The 16,267-nt window shown below is 43.8% G+C and overlaps 1 protein-coding gene across 1 annotated transcript; it reads left to right on the top strand.

Annotated features, from left to right (window-relative positions):
* The first annotated feature begins 357 nt into the window (after positions 1–357).
* On the top strand, positions 358–16,043 carry LOC311116519 (tripartite motif-containing protein 16-like). Its single transcript, XM_084191606.1, has 8 exons — positions 358–656; positions 3,534–3,905; positions 4,331–4,426; positions 12,492–12,725; positions 12,860–13,019; positions 13,145–13,204; positions 13,441–15,221; positions 15,408–16,043. Exons 1-7 carry the CDS (start codon positions 429–431, stop codon positions 13,950–13,952), a joined length of 1,662 nt encoding a protein of 553 aa, XP_084047732.1. The 5' UTR covers positions 358–428; the 3' UTR covers positions 13,953–15,221; positions 15,408–16,043.
* Positions 16,044–16,267: the final 224 nt, after the last annotated feature.

Below are 16,267 nucleotides of genomic sequence, written 5' to 3'. Positions count from 1 at the left end.
TACAGTATTCATTTAAACTACAGTATATTGTATCAATATCAAACCCCCCCATTACAACCACTTATGAATTATTATAGACACTTATAATCAGTGTTATAACACATAAGTGTATTATAAGGCATTATGAAGCTTGTTATAATAATTATAATATGTACTTCATAGGAACTGTTACCCTTTATATATTCTAACAACTCATATTTGTTAGATTTATTCCAAATGAAGGGCCCTAACCTAGAAACTAAAATATTTGTCTCCCTCTCCACGTTGAACGCAGTTCTCTCTCTATCCCTCCCTCCCTCCCTCCCTCTAACCTCACCTATCTGGCAGATCCAGAAAGTCATCGCCCTCCGAAAAACTCTCTTCTGTGGAAACGAAACTGATCTGAGTCTCTGTGTCGTCTGTCTGTGTGAGAGTGAACAACCGTCCAAATGGCTCAGCAGGGAGTTCTGCTGGACCAGGACCAGTTCTGTTGTTCTGTCTGTCTTGATCTACTGAAGGAGCCGGTCACCATCCCCTGTGGACACAGTTACTGTAGGAGCTGTATTGAGGGCTGCTGGGATCAGGATGTTCTGAAAGGGGTCTATAGCTGTCCTCAGTGCAGAGAGACCTTCACTCCAAGGCCTAATCTGAGGAAAAATAACATGTTGGCTGAGATGGTGGAGAAGATCTAGAAGACATAGACATATCATTACATACAGTATAGAACACCATATATAAGACATAGACATATCATTACATACAGTATAGAACACCATATAGAAGACATAGACATATCATTACATACAGTATAGAACATCATCTAGAAGACATAGACATATCATTACATACAGTATAGAACACCATATAGAAGACATAGACATATCATTACATACAGTATAGAACACCATATAGAAGACATAGACATATCATTACATACAGTATAGAACATCATCTAGAAGACATAGACATATCATTACATACAGTATAGAACACCATCTAGAAGACATAGACATATCATTACATACAGTATAGAACACCATCTAGAAGACATAGACGTATCATTACATACAGTATAGAACACCATATAGAAGACATAGACATATCATTACATACAGTATAGAACACCATCTAGACGTCATAGACATATCATTACATAGAGTATAGAACACCATATAGAAGACATAGACATATCATTACATACAGTATAGAACACCATATAGAAGACATAGACATATCATTACATACAGTATAGAACACCATCTAGAAGACATAGACATATCACTACATACAGTATAGAACACCATATAGAAGACATAGACATATCAATACATACAGTATAGAACACCATCTAGAAGTCATAGACATATCATTACATAGAGTATAGAACACCATATAGAAGACATAGACATATCATTACATACAGTATAGAACACCATATAGAAGACATAGACATATCATTGCATACAGTATAGAACACCATATAGAAGACATAGACATATCATTACATACAGTATAGAACACCACATAGAAGACATAGACATATCATTACATACAGTATAGAACACCATATAGAAGACATAGACATATCATTACATAGAGTATAGAAGACATAGACATATCATTACATACAGTATAGAACACCATATAGAAGACATAGACATATCATTACATAGAGTATAGAAGACATAGACATATCATTACATACAGTATAGAACACCTCTAGAAGACATAGACATATCATTACATACAGTATAGAACACCATATAGAAGACATAGACATATCATTACATAGAGTATAGAAGACCATATAGAAGACATAGACATATCATGACATACAGTATAGAACACCATATAGAAGACATAGACATATCATTACATACAGTATAGAACACCCTCTAGAAGACATAGACATATCATTACATACAGTATAGAACACCATATAGAAGACATAGACATATCATTACATAGAGTATAGAACACCATCTAGAAGACATAGACATATCATTACATACAGTATAGAACACCATCTAGAAGACATAGACATATCATTACATACAGTATAGAACACCATCTAGAAGACATAGACATATCATTACATACAGTATAGAACACCATCTAGAAGACATAGACATATCATTACATACAGTATAGAACACCATATAGAAGACATAGACATATCATTACATACAGTATAGAACACCATCTAGAAGACATAGACATATCATTACATACAGTATAGAACACCATCTAGAAGACATAGACATATCATTACATACAGTATAGAACACCATATAGAAGACATAGACATATCATTACATACAGTATAGAACACCATCTAGAAGACATAGACATATCATTACATACAGTATAGAACACCATATAGAAGACATAGACATATCATTACATAGAGTATAGAACACCATATAGAAGACATAGACATATCATTACATACAGTATAGAACACCATATGGAAGACATAGACATATCATTACATACAGTATAGAACACCATATAGAAGACATAGACATATCATTACATAGAGTATAGAACACCATATAGAAGACATGGACATATCATTACATACAGTATAGAACACCATCTAGAAGACATAGACATATCATTACATAGAGTATATCATAGATGCCATGTATAAATCCTTCCTTTATATTTCCTGTAACACTTTCCATTCCAGTAGCCTTATTACTGGCTAGGGTTACTGCTGCTAGTACAGTGGAAGAATGAGGCATCACAGTACTTTTACACCACTGGACTAACAGGAATAATTACACACCAATAAACACACTGTAATGTAAAGTGTTACATCATTCTCAATGATCAGTCAATACATACGGTATTCATTTCAGCTACAGTACATTGTATCCATTTCAATTCCCCCCTCCCCCATTGTAGCTAATTATCTATAACACATTGTAGAGTTTTACAACCACGTATTAGTTATTATGGAAGGTTATAGTTAGTGTCATAGCACGTAAGTTTAAGGCATTACACAATTCATTAAAAGCATTATACATATGTACTTCATAGAAACTGTTACCCTTCATATATTCTAACCACTGTATTTAATGTATTCCATATTAAGGGCCCTAACCTAGGAACACAAATCTTTGTCTCTATTAACATTGTGTACAACCCCTCCCTCCCTCTAACCCCACCCCTCTGGCAGAACCAGGAAGTCCCTCCCCTCCACAAACTCTCTTCTGTGGAAACGAAATTTATCTGATTCTCTGTGTCGTCTGTCTGTGTGAGAGTGAACAACCGTCCAAATGGCTCAGCAGGGAGTTCTGCTGGACCAGGACCAGTTCTGTTGTTCTGTCTGTCTTGATCTACTGAAGGAGCCGGTCACCATCCACTGTGGACACAGTTACTGTAGAAGCTGTATTGAGGGCTGCTGGGATCAGGATGTTCTGAAAGGTGTCTATAGCTGTCCTCAGTGCAGAGAGACCTTCACTCCAAGGCCTACTCTGAGGAAAAATAACATAATAATAATAATAATAAATAATAATATAAATAATAATAATAACATGTTGGCTGAGTTGGTGGAGGAACTGAAGAAGACAGGACTCCAGGCTGCTCCCCCTCCTGCTCTGTGCTATGCTGGACCTGGAGATGTGGCGTGTGATTTCTGCACTGGGACCAGAAAGCAGAAAGCCCTCATGTCCTGTCTGGCGTGTCTGGCCTCTTACTGTGAGATTCACCTCCAACCTCACTATGAATTTCCTGCTTTCAAGAAGCACAAGCTGGTCAAAGCCACCGCACAACTACAGGAGAAGATCTGCTCTCATCATGACAAACTGCTGGAGGTTTTCTGTCGTACCGATCAGCAGTGTATCTGTATGCTGTGTACAATGGATGAACATAAAGGCCATGATACAGTGTCAGCTGCAGCAGAGAGGACTGAGAAACAGGTAAGACCAGAACTACTTGTTGGTGACTGTCTGATAAACAAATAATTAAAGATACAGTAGGAACTAAGTCTGTTTGAATATGAGAGAAATCAAATGAAATTGATCCTCATCAGAACAAATATGAACACAAACCTTGAGTATATTGAGTTTGATCCAAATGTATCACCATTTTCTAAAGTCAAACACTATTATCATTCTGAATGCCCTTTTATAAGTCCAAAGTTCAGCCTTAACCCTTTGATACGTGTACGCCTTCCATAAAAACTATAATCTTTCACATAGCAAGATAAACAAGTATAATATTGGAAAGTGACTTCCTCAAGATTATATACCTTCCTCTCTATGTGCACTATGTCCCATTACTATACTATTGATCTACTGGACAAATAAAGCTTGATAGCTCATTGAAGAGTGATTCTCCACAGAGGCAGCTGGGGATGAGTCAGCAGAAGGTCCAGCAGAGATTCCAGGAGAGAGAGAAGAAGCTGAAGGAGCTCCAACAGGCTGTGGAGTCTCTCAAGGTGAGTATTGTTGACCAGAGGAGACACACCATTTCACTTCTCTCCTCCAGTCAGAGAGAGAGAGAGAGGGGCCCGTCTCCAATCCCACTGGCTCCACTGTTGGGAACAGGCTGTCTGGACCCCTTTCAGAGAATAGACTGCTTAATGTATCCGGTGGGATATGAACCCGGGTCTACTGAGGAGAGAAACCAACATCTTGACTGTTTCACCAAGAGGTCATTCCCCATTAGGCTGACACTGATTTTGATGTCGCAAGAGGGGTTACCTCATCACATAACCTTGAGTAACCATGAAAGACTCAAGTCCCCTATACATTAAATGGAGCTCTCTCTCAATTTAATTCAAAGGGCTTTATTGGCATGGGAAACATATATGTTTACATTGCGAAAGCAAGTGAAATAGATAATAAACAATCAGAAATTAAAAGTAAACATTACACTCACAAAAGTTCCAAAGGAATAGAGACATTTCAAATGTTATAATTCAAGTGCAAACAGAGTGAGCCATTCGCCAGACCGAGTTCAGGAGGTGAAATGGAAATGAATGAGGGAGAGTTAAGTGAGGTAGAAGGTGTGGTGATGAGCTCAGAACCAGAGCCTGGCATCAATGGACATGATAAAGAAGAATCTGGTGCAGTAGGAGTTACATTGTAGGAGAAAGTGGATCCATACCTTTTGGCTTATCCATTTGTGGTTTCAGGGTGGGTGGGAAAGGAGGTGGGTGCAGTTGAATCAGTGAAGGTAACCTGTAGTGGACTTGGGATATTTGTTTGTGTTTCTTCTGACCAGAGGGAGTGGGCGCTCCGTGTCACGCAACTTGGGTCAAGATCTGTTTCTTGCTTTGCTCTTAGGAACAGGGCACCATTGAAAGGAGTGATTTCTGGGGTAGCGTTAAGTGTAGAAGTGGAGCAATTAAGGTTGAAGACTGCTGGTGTTTGTGATTCCCGCCGTTTGGTGCAACACAGACCCGGTGGTGAGCGTGGTGAAACAGAGGAGTCACTGTCAGTCCTTTTGAGTTTTGAGTCTTTACCCGACAAAGTCATGGTAGGATATATCAGTTATCCTGTTAGAGCTTTTGTGCTGAATCCACTGCTCTGATTCATGTGCAATGTTTATGGTCATGTTGCAGCAGTTTGTAGGAGGGAGATTCCAAGATGTGGGAATTGTGCAGGAGGGGATAGAGGATTGTGTAGTTTCGGTGGATAAAGTTATGTGTGTCAACTGTTGGGATGCCCATGTTGCTGGGGATCGGAAGTGTCCGGTGCGAGAGAGGCAGGTTGAGGTGGCTAGAGTCAGAGTAGTGCAGAAGGTGTCGTATGCTGAGGCAGTGAAGAAAGTAGAGGAGGATGGGTCAAGGGTGAGAGATCCTGAGAGGATCCCTGAGGATCCCTGTGAGTAGTAGATCTGTGCCAGCACAGAGGGATAGGCCAACGAGTGATATATGCTTCAGTAAAGTTAGCTTCTTAGCGTTCATAGCAATGGTTATCAACTGTACCGCAGAAATGGAAATTAAATCACAGAAAATAGATATTGTGGTGGCAGCTGCAGAGAAGTATTTGACTTCAGAAGAGTTACAGGGTGTGTTGAGTGGTGGTGTCCCGTCCTCCCAGGCCGTTGGCATGGTGCAGGAGCAGATAGGGTCAAAGTAGTGGAATGGGGTAGTGGGTATTTAATGAGTGTAGGGTTAGTTGGAAAGGTGTTTTTTGTATTATTATAATTTCCCCTTTTCCCATTTTGTATCACAAAGTATAATGGATTTATATTATAGTCCAGTTGGGGGCGGTAATGCAACATATTGGATGCCAACCGCCGTTAAACTCCAAAGAAGAAGAACCGTTATATTATGGCTATGTACAGTGTTGTAACGATGTCTCTGTCTCTCCCATTCATTAACTTTCACGGTAGTTGGTTGTGTGGGTCTCTGGTTATGAATAGGGTGCTGACAGACAATTGTTGATGGATATTTATAGAGCTCTGATCAGGACGCCAACTGATTACGGGTGTATAGTTTATCGAACAAGGCAAAACTTGGCTTCAGAAGCTGTACAGAATCCAGTATAAAGCTTTAAGGATATGTATTGGTACATTTAAATCAACATCTGTATGTGCCTTACTGGTGGAGGCAGGAGAGATGCCTTTGGATATACAGCGTAAAAAATGGTCATTATCTTATTGGGTTGAAAGGCTGTGAGGTTGAGCATCCCACTGCTACTGTTCTAGATGACTGTTGGGAATATACTAGTAGACAAGGCAGTGGTTTTGGTTGGACAGTTGGAAAGCTTGCTGATGAGAGTGGTTTGAGGGAGTTGGAGGTTGGCCCTTCTGTGGTGATAGGGGATGTTCCTCCATGGTTACTCCCAGACCCTGTTGTTGATCTAACCTTGGTAGAGAAAAGGAAAGATTGGTTTGAAGTCAGTGATATAGTGAAACTGGTTGACAATTACATTGGTAGAAGTTTTTATGCTTTTCTACCACTTTTCACAGATGGATCCAAGGACCCAAATAGTGGGCTCACAGGAGCAGGCGTTTACGTTCCTGAATTTGATGTGCAGATATGTAGAAGACTAACAGATGAACTGTCAGTATACTCAGTTGAACTGTTGGTGATAATAGTTGCCCTCCAGTGGGTGGAGGACGTACAACCTGTTAGAATTATAGTATGGTCAGATTCTCTGTCTGTATTGAATAGTTTATCATCTGGTAAATCTAATAGGAGTGACCTGCTATTGGAGGTATTCATGTTATTATGGAGAATTGAGAGAATGGGTTTAGTGGTGAGATTCTGCTGGGTACCAGCACATTCGGGTGTGGAAGGGAATGAAATTGTAGACCAGTTAGCTAAAAGATCTTTGAAACTAGATATAATTTATATTAATGTTCCACTGGGTAGAGGTGAGGCCAAATGTAAGATCAGAGCCATTTTGATAGATGTGTGGCAGAAGAGATGGTACTCTGAGCACAAGGGCCGGCATTTATATGAATAGTTTACAGTTTTACAGAAAGGTCGATGGACCAAGATTCAAAAGTCAGATTAGGAAGGAAGAGGTGGTGTTTACTTGATTGCGCGTAGGACATTGTACATTGAACTCGTCATTACATCTGGTTGGCAAGCATGGGAATGGTTTGTGTCTGGAAGGTACGGTCGATGAAACGGTGGAGCATGTGTTGTTATATTGTTGTAAGTATGTTGAAGAGAGGGAAAGATTGAAGTGTAGGGTCATTGAGGTTGGATGGGGTTGGGGGTGTTTGGAAGGGATTTTGGGGATGGGGGAGGGTCTATTAGAAGTTAGTAGGGCTCTTCTTTATTTTCTCAGAAGTAATGAGTTAGGTAGGAGGATTTAGAAATGTTGGAAACCGTGATTGACCACACACTCCAGCACAGTAGGTGGCGGCATGCACCTTTAACGTTGGTTTGTGGACCGCCATTATATCATAGAAGAAGAAGTTGGTTGTGTGTGAGACTTTGTGGTTCGTGAGGAGGGCTACTATTCTTTTTTCTTTTGGTTCTTGCGTATTTTATGAATGTATTTCCTCATGGTTTGAGGGTTTGTTTATTGGTTTCCACTGTTTATCGTTTAGAGTTGAGGGGGGAGTAGGGGTAGTTTGTTAGGGCGGCGTGATGGCCTCAACCGAGTGGAGAAGAAACGCTGTCGCTTCGGGTCCGTTCCGGAGAAAGGTGTGGAGGAAGTTTTGCTCATGGTCGGCGAACAGGTTGGAGCGGAACATCTGGACTCTGCATCCAGAATGAACAAGGCGGTGGTTGTGTTAATGAAAAAGGTTTGTCTTGTTGTGAGGGGTGTGTTGGTGCAGATGTCGCCTCTTTCGATAAGAGTTGTGGTGGCTAATCTGCCTCCGTTTATTGCTTCCGAACAGACCGCAAGTAGTTGGTTAGTTTTGGTAAATTTGCAAGTGGTTTCCGTGTGCTCTCGGCTGGGTGCCAAGCGGAATCCGTTAAACATGTCTCTTTTCGTAGACAAGTGTTTGTTTCTTACCAAACTTCAAGGTTACACAGGGGAGGGGTGGAACACAGGGTTTGCTAGCACAGATAGTTTTGGGTGTTTCTAGTGTGGGGATCATCAGTTATAGGCTACAAGCAGCAATATGATTGATAGGTAGGACAGGTATTGAACCCAAATAATCCCTACTCAGATGCGCTAACCTCAACCCTAGTAAACATGCATTATAAAAACCTTCTATATAAAATGATCTCATATTGGGAGTAAATAGCCTCTGAATAGAAAAGAAAAAACACTGCATCTTCCAGCCCACCAATAAATTACATAATGCAACCTTGGCGGTGAGCATATTTACCTCAACATGCCCTTCGCTTGCCTGAGAAGGCAGAGTGCTCGATGCTGGTTGATGAATTTGACAATTAATGTACTAGGAAAATATGTTTTTGTCGACCAGAGGTGACTGAATTAATGTTTAGGCTTATTGATAATCATTATAGTAATGAAGTATAATTTCAAAACATGAAAGTTGTCAAGTGGTGGTGGTACCAGGAGGGAGGAGAGTAGAGCAGGGTCAAGTGGTGGTGGTACCAGGAGGGAGGAGAGTAGAGCAGGGTCAAGTGGTGGTGGTACCAGGAGGGATGAGAGTAGAGCAGGGTCAAGTGGTGGTGGTACCAGGAAGGAGGAGAGTAGAGCAGGGTCAAGTGGTGGTGGTACCAGGAGGGAGGAGAGTAGAGCAGGGTCAAGTGGTGGTGGTACCAGGAGGGAGGAGAGTAGAGCAGGGTCAAGTGGTGGTGGTACCAGGAGGGAGGAGAGTAGAGCAGGGTCAAGTGGTGGTGGTACCAGGAGGGAGGAGAGTAGAGCAGGGTCAAGTGGTGGTGGTACCAGGAGGGAGGAGAGTAGAGCAGGGTCAAGTGGTGGTGGTACCAGGAGGGAGGAGAGTAGAGCAGGGTCAAGTGGTGGTGGTACCAGGAGGGAGGAGAGTAGAGCAGGGTCAAGTGGTGGTGGTACCAGGAAGGAGGAGAGTAGAGCAGGGTCAAGTGGTGGTGGTACCAGGAAGGAGGAGAGTAGAGCAGGGTCAAGTGGTGGTGGTGGTACCAGGAAGGAGGAGAGTAGAGCAGGGTCAAGTGGTGGTGGTACCAGGAAGGAGGAGAGTAGAGCAGGGTCAAGTGGTGGTGGTACCAGGAGGGAGGGGAGTAGAGCAGGGTCAAGTGGTGGTGGTACCAGGAAGGAGGAGAGTAGAGCAGGGTCAAGTGTTGGTGGTACCAGGAAGGAGGAGAGTAGAGCAGGGTCAAGTGGTGGTGGTACCAGGAAGGAGGAGAGTAGAGCAGGGTCAAGTGGTGGTGGTACCAGGAAGGAGGAGAGTAGAGCAGGGTCAAGTGGTGGTGGTACCAGGAAGGAGGAGAGTAGAGCAGGGTCAAGTGGTGGTGGTACCAGGAAGGAGGAGAGTAGAGCAGGGTCAAGTGGTGGTGCGCAGGCCGTGGAGAAAGCGGTGGTGGGGAGGGTTGCAGCTGGGCTACATGAGCTGAGGCAGGTTTCTGTAGTAACAGAGACTCCGGTGGGCGAAGGCTTGGTGGGCTCATCCCAGGAAATATTGCCTGTCATTGGGGAAGAGGCTCTGATCAGGGGGGAAGTGCAGGGGGGCAGAGACTGGGGAGGAGGAGGACGGTACCATGCCAATGGAGGAGGAGGAAGAGGAAGAGGGGGGAGGTGAGTCTGCGGGAGCGGAGGACAAGGCGTCTCGTTTTCAGACGGCTCATTGGATCCAGAGCTGACAGCCAGTCAGGCTGAGGGCCCAGTATATACGGTGAGAGAACTTTCTAGGTTCCTGATGGAGACTAAAGGGGAAAAAGAAGGTTCTGCTGGAGTCTTATTTGATTGATCCTGGAAGGTTTGTAAGGTAAGTACAACACGTGATGAAGAATGAGGGGTTTAGTGTCCTCTCACCCAGGAAGCGGTATAGGCTGAGAAAATGGGTCATGGGTTCTTAAGGGCATGTCTTCAGAATCTGCTTAAATTGATGGTTTTTTCTGGCATGGTGGCTTTATGGGCTTCTCTACTGGTTTCTGATTGTGGTGATTTCCCTCCCACCTCTTATGGAGATTTCACGGTTAGACTTCCTTAACATGAACGGCGGCAGAGACTGGGGGAATATGTCAAACAAAAACATTTAAACGTGATTATTTTAGCAAGAGACACACAGTGATGTGATTAATGAAGTGTATTGGGGGTCTGGTGTAAGGGGGCGCAGGTGCTGAGCCATGGCACAAATCTTAGTGCAGGGGTAGCAAAAGAGGTGTGTAAGGGTAGGTTGTTAGTGGTTATTGCCAAAATCAATGCCCTTGTCTTTGCTTTCCAAAATGTGTCTGCACCTAGTACAGGGCTCAGTTCTCTGTTTCACCAGGGCCCAGGCAGGTGTCCTATTGGAAATTCCATGTAAAGCTCTTCCAAGATGTCACTTTTTTGCTCAAGCTTCCAAGGCTTTTGGCAGAGGTGGGGACAGCAGAAGGGGGAGTAACTTCTGTTGTGGGGGAGAGGAGGGAGCCTGATGGGTCCGTAACTTCTGTTGTGGGGAGATGAGGGAGCCTGATGGGTGGGTAACTTCTGTTGTGGGGAGATGAGGGAGCCTGATGGGTGGGTAACTTCTGTTGTGGGGGAGATGAGGGAGCCTGATGCGTGGGTAACTTCTGTTGTGGGGAGATGAGGGAGCCTGATGGGTGGGTAACTTCTGTTGTGGGGAGATGAGGGAGCCTGATGGGTGGGTAACTTCTGTTGTGGGGGAGATGAGGGAGCCTGATGGGTGGGTAACTTCTGTTGTGGGGAGATGAGGGAGCCTGATGGGTGGGTAACTTCTGTTGTGGGGAGATGAGGGAGCCTGATGGGTGGGTAACTTCTGTTGTGGGGAGATGAGGGAGCCTGATGGGTGGGTAACTTCTGTTGTGGGGAGATGAGGGAGCCTGATGGGTGGGTAACTTCTGTTGCGGGGGAGATGAGGGAGCCTGATGGGTGGGTAACTTCTGTTGTGGGGAGATGAGGGAGCCTGATGGGTGGGTAACTTCTGTTGTGAGGAGATGAGGCTGCGGCTGTGGAGTTGTACTCTGATTTATAGAGGGCAGAACTCTGTGATCCTGGGTTTTCTCAGGTTCTGCTCACAGACCTTTCCAAACTCTCTCTGTCACAGAGAAATCAAATAGACATTTCCCTGGCCTTTCACAAACTCTCAGCTGCCGTCTCTCAGACGGTCTGCCTGTGGATTTTTATAAAAAGTTCTGGGGAATTATTGGACAGGACGTGTGTTGCTACTGTACCGTACGGAGGTGGGCGGGAGGGAACCAGCATGTGCTCTGTTGAGGAGGGCTGGTGGTTTGGGGCTGGATCAGCAGCTCTTCATCATGCGGCCGGAGAGACTCAATACAGCAGGGGTCTCTGATTTCTATGCTGCAGTACTGAGGGCTGGAGCAGCCTGAGGAGGGGCCACCACCGTTTCCACCACTGCAAGGGACAGCAGAGACTGGGGACTGGCAGGAGAGTCCGGAGGACTTACTGACTTTTAACACTCTGAGCTTAGTGGGAGTGAAGGGGCATCAGTGGCAGGGGGTTGTGGGGGCTGAGAGCATGGCAGGGTATAGGTGGAGGGGCTCTATAAGCTCCCAGTGCTGGAAAGGTCAGGGGTCGTCCAGTGGAGGGTATTACATGGAGCCCTGGACACCAATAGCTGGTTGGTTCGGGTTGACCTGGGAGTTGGGGAGGGGTGTCCGTTTTCTGCAATGACAGACTGTTCATCATGTTTTTTCTGTGTTGCCAGGGTAATGCCATTACTGTTGACGCCTTAGGGTTGAGTTTGAGTTGTACAAAATGATCAACAGTGTGGAGATGTTTCAGGAGGTATGGGGGCTCAGGGGGGCTGTCTGTACGGCTGGAAAGGAGGGGTTGGATGGACGGTTGGAATGTGGTGCTGGTTGGTGTATTGTACTGTGGTGTTGGGTACTGGATAATGTGATTGTGTAGAGGTTGTGGTGGCACGCAATGTGCTTTTAGGAGTGGGGGTGTTAGTGTAATGAGGATGGCTCATTAAAGTAAGACAAGTCAGTCTCTCTCTCTCTCTCTTAACAGAGCTCTGCACAGGCAGCAGTGGAGGACAGTGATAAGATCTTTACTGAGCTGATCCGCTCCATTGAGAGAAGGCGCTCTGAGGTGAAGGAGCTGATCAGAGCCCAAGAGAAGGCTCAAGTGAGTCAAGCTGAAGGACTCCTGGAGCAACTGGAGCAGGAGATAGCTGAGCTGAGGAAGAGAAGCACTGAGCTGGAGCAGCTCTCACACACAGAGGATCACATCCATTTCCTCCAGGTAACTCAACTGCCTTGATACATGTGATATGAAACTAAAACTCAATGTGAAACTCTCAATCATTTGGTTCTGTTCTCTCTCTCTCTCTCTCTCTCTCTCTCTCTCTCTCTCTCTCTCTCTGTCTCTGTCTCCAGAGTTATCAGTCTCTCTCCGGTACCAGTGTATCTTCAGACTTACCCAGCATCGTTGTCCGTCCTCTTCAGTACTTTGGAGATGTGAGTAAGACTGTGTCTGAACTGAGAGAGAAACTAGAAGACGTCCTTAAAGGAGAATGGACCAAGATCTCCACTACAGGTGTGTTGAAAATAATAAGAACATCAACTTTAGAACATTGAAAGTTCCCTACTAGTCATATACATGTGGAATATGGTACGATGATAACATTCCCTCTCTCTGTGAATGTGTTTGTGTGTCTGTAGTGAATATAGTGGATGTTGTACTGCCTCCAGAGCCCAAGACCAGAGAACAGTTCTTACAATGTGAGTCTCTTTATTCTGAAGTAACTAACAGTCTCTTTTTACTGACACTCCTAACAATCCCTCTAGAAATATATAGCAATAGTAGATCTAATCAAAGACTGGGTATCTATCTGACTCCTCATATTTCTCTGATTTGAACTCTGCTGTGCTCTAATCAAAGACAGGGTAGATACAGTATCTGACTTCACTTATTGTTCTAACTCCCCTCATTGGTCTCTGCTCTGCTCTTCTCCCAGATTCCTGTCAGCTCACACTGGACCCAAACACAGCACACACACTCCTCTCTCTGTCTAAAAGGAACATAAAGGTGACACTTACAGGCCAAGTCCAACCATATCCTGTTCATCCAGACAGATTCACCAAATACTTGACGGTTCTGTGTAGAGAGGGTCTGTCTGGACGCTGTTACTGGGAGGTGGAGTGGAGTGGGGGGTGTATTCATACAGCAGTCTCATATAAAGACATCAGCAGAACAGAGACAGATGGTCCATTTGGATTCAATGACAAGTCCTGGAGTTTAGAGTGTTATAGTGGTAGTTATTGTTTCAGACACAATAATGTTAGGACTGAAGTATCAGGCCCTCAGTCCTCCAGAGTAGGAGTGTACCTGGATCACAAGGCAGGTACTCTGTCCTTCTACAGCGTCTCTGACACAATGACCCTCCTCCACAGAGTCCAGACCACATTCACTCAGCCCCTCTATCCTGGGTTTTATCTCTGTGGTACTGCTGAGCTGGTTAAACTGTAGTAGGGTCCACATAGATACTAGTCATGCTGGTGTAGTCTATAGCTGAGCTGGTTAAACTGTAGTAGGGTCCACATAGATACTAGTCATGCTGGTGTAGTCTATAGCTGAGCTGGTTAAACTGTAGTAGGGTCCACATAGATACTAGTCATGCTGGTGTAGTCTATAGCTGAGCTGGTTAAACTGTAGTAGGGTCCACATAGATACTAGTCATGCTGGTGTAGTCTATAGCTGAGCTGGTTAAACTGTAGTAGGGTCCACATAGATACTAGTCATGCTGGTGTAGTCTATAGCTGAGCTGGTTAAACTGTAGTAGGGTCCACATAGATACTAGTCATGCTGGTGTAGTCTATAGCTGAGCTGGTTAAACTGTAGTAGGGTCCACATAGATACTAGTCATGCTGGTGTAGTCTATAGCTGAGCTGGTTAAACTGTAGTAGGGTCCACATAGATACTAGTCATGCTGGTGTAGTCTATAGCTGAGCTGGTTAAACTGTAGTAGGGTCCACATAGATACTAGTCATGCTGGTGTAGTCTATAGCTGAGCTGGTTAAACTGTAGTAGGGTCCACATAGATACTAGTCATGCTGGTGTAGTCTATAGCTGAGCTGGTTAAACTGTAGTAGGGTCCACATAGATACTAGTCATGCTGGTGTAGTCTATAGCTGAGCTGGTTAAACTGTAGTAGGGTCCACATAGATACTAGTCATGCTGGTGTAGTCTATAGCTGAGCTGGTTAAACTGTAGTAGGGTCCACATAGATACTAGTCATGCTGGTGTAGTCTATAGCTGAGCTGGTTAAACTGTAGTAGGGTCCACATAGATACTAGTCATGCTGGTGTAGTCTATAGCTGAGCTGGTTAAACTGTAGTAGGGTCCACATAGATACTAGTCATGCTGGTGTAGTCTATAGCTGAGCTGGTTAAACTGTAGTAGGGTCCACATAGATACTAGTCATGCTGGTGTAGTCTATAGCTGAGCTGGTTAAACTGTAGTAGGGTCCACATAGATACTAGTCATGCTGGTGTAGTCTATAGCTGAGCTGGTTAAACTGTAGTAGGGTCCACATAGATACTAGTCATGCTGGTGTAGTCTATAGCTGAGCTGGTTAAACTGTAGTAGGGTCCACATAGATACTAGTCATGCTGGTGTAGTCTAAAGCTGAGCTGGTTAAACTGTAGTAGGGTCCACATAGATACTAGTCATGCTGGTGTAGTCTATAGCTGAGCTGGTTAAACTGTAGTAGGGTCCACATAGATACTAGTCATGCTGGTGTAGTCTATAGCTGAGCTGGTTAAACTGTAGTAGGGTCCACATAGATACTAGTCATGCTGGTGTAGTCTATAGCTGAGCTGGTTAAACTGTAGTAGGGTCCACATAGATACTAGTCATGCTGGTGTAGTCTATAGCTGAGCTGGTTAAACTGTATTAGGGTCCACATAGATACTAGTCATGCAGGTGGTGATGGTCCCCAGATATAATACTCTGTTTTTCTGTACAATTATTTTTGTCTGACTGATTTAATCTTCAGAGTGTAATTAAAACGTAATAACATATTTTTATCAAATGCAATGTTTTAATTGGCTACATTTACATTAATCATGATGTTTGCTGTTAATGTATGTTGGTTGTCATTCAGAACCATTGAAATGTTTTCTCAATTGGTTCTCTGTCTCAATGTCATTTTCCTCAGTATCATGGAACAGGTAGTGTTACTTACTTGCTAATTGAACTATATGGGCCCGTTTCCCGGACACAGATGAAGCCTAGTCCTAGACTAAAAAGCATGTTCAATGGAGATGTCCGGGAAACCGGCCCTAAGTTTGGTATAATTTATTCTCCCATACTGCTCAGTCAAGCAACATTAAACCTGTCCAGCAGGTGGTGCTGTTAACCAAACAATAAAAACCCAGCACATATCTTGACTTGCCACTCAGTATATCAGTAATGTTCAGAATTGTACTTTAATATCATTGGAGATTGATGGTCTTTTTAATCCACTATCCAGAGTCAGGAACAGATTAAGTTAGGTCTGCTACTGTTCAGTTATTAAATATGATTCATGGTGATGGGAAATAAAAAATCCATCTAGTAGTAGTTTTCCTTTGCTATTTATTCCAAGGTGTGTCTTTAACTTGTAAATGGATTGTGTTGAAGCTGGCATGTGGTGTGGATGATAGAATAGAGTGAATAGAGGAGAGAAGAGAGGAGGAGAGGAGAACATCATATAGAAGACAGATAAGATAGAGAGAAAATTCATACCCAGGGGCGGCGCACAATTGGCCCAGCGTCGTCCAGGGTAGGGGAGGGAATGGCCG

Source organism: Coregonus lavaretus (genome assembly GCF_964263955.1).
Source record: "Coregonus lavaretus genome assembly, contig: HAP1_SCAFFOLD_2494, whole genome shotgun sequence".
NCBI lineage: Eukaryota > Metazoa > Chordata > Actinopteri > Salmoniformes > Salmonidae > Coregonus > Coregonus lavaretus.
Note: the sequence above shows the minus strand (reverse complement) of the source record. Positions and strands in the feature narration are given on the sequence as shown.

Bases quoted from the DNA above. Each gene is read 5' to 3' on its own strand.
- LOC311116519 (XM_084191606.1), top strand. From the start codon at position 429: ATGGCTCAGCAGGGAGTTCTGCTGGACCAGGACCAGTTCTGTTGTTCT. The intron at 657-3,533 runs GTGGAGAAGATC...ATGTTGGCTGAG, and splicing joins ATAACATGTTGGCTGAGATG to TTGGTGGAGGAACTGAAGAA. The intron at 12,726-12,859 runs GTAACTCAACTG...CTCTGTCTCCAG, and splicing joins ATCACATCCATTTCCTCCAG to AGTTATCAGTCTCTCTCCGG.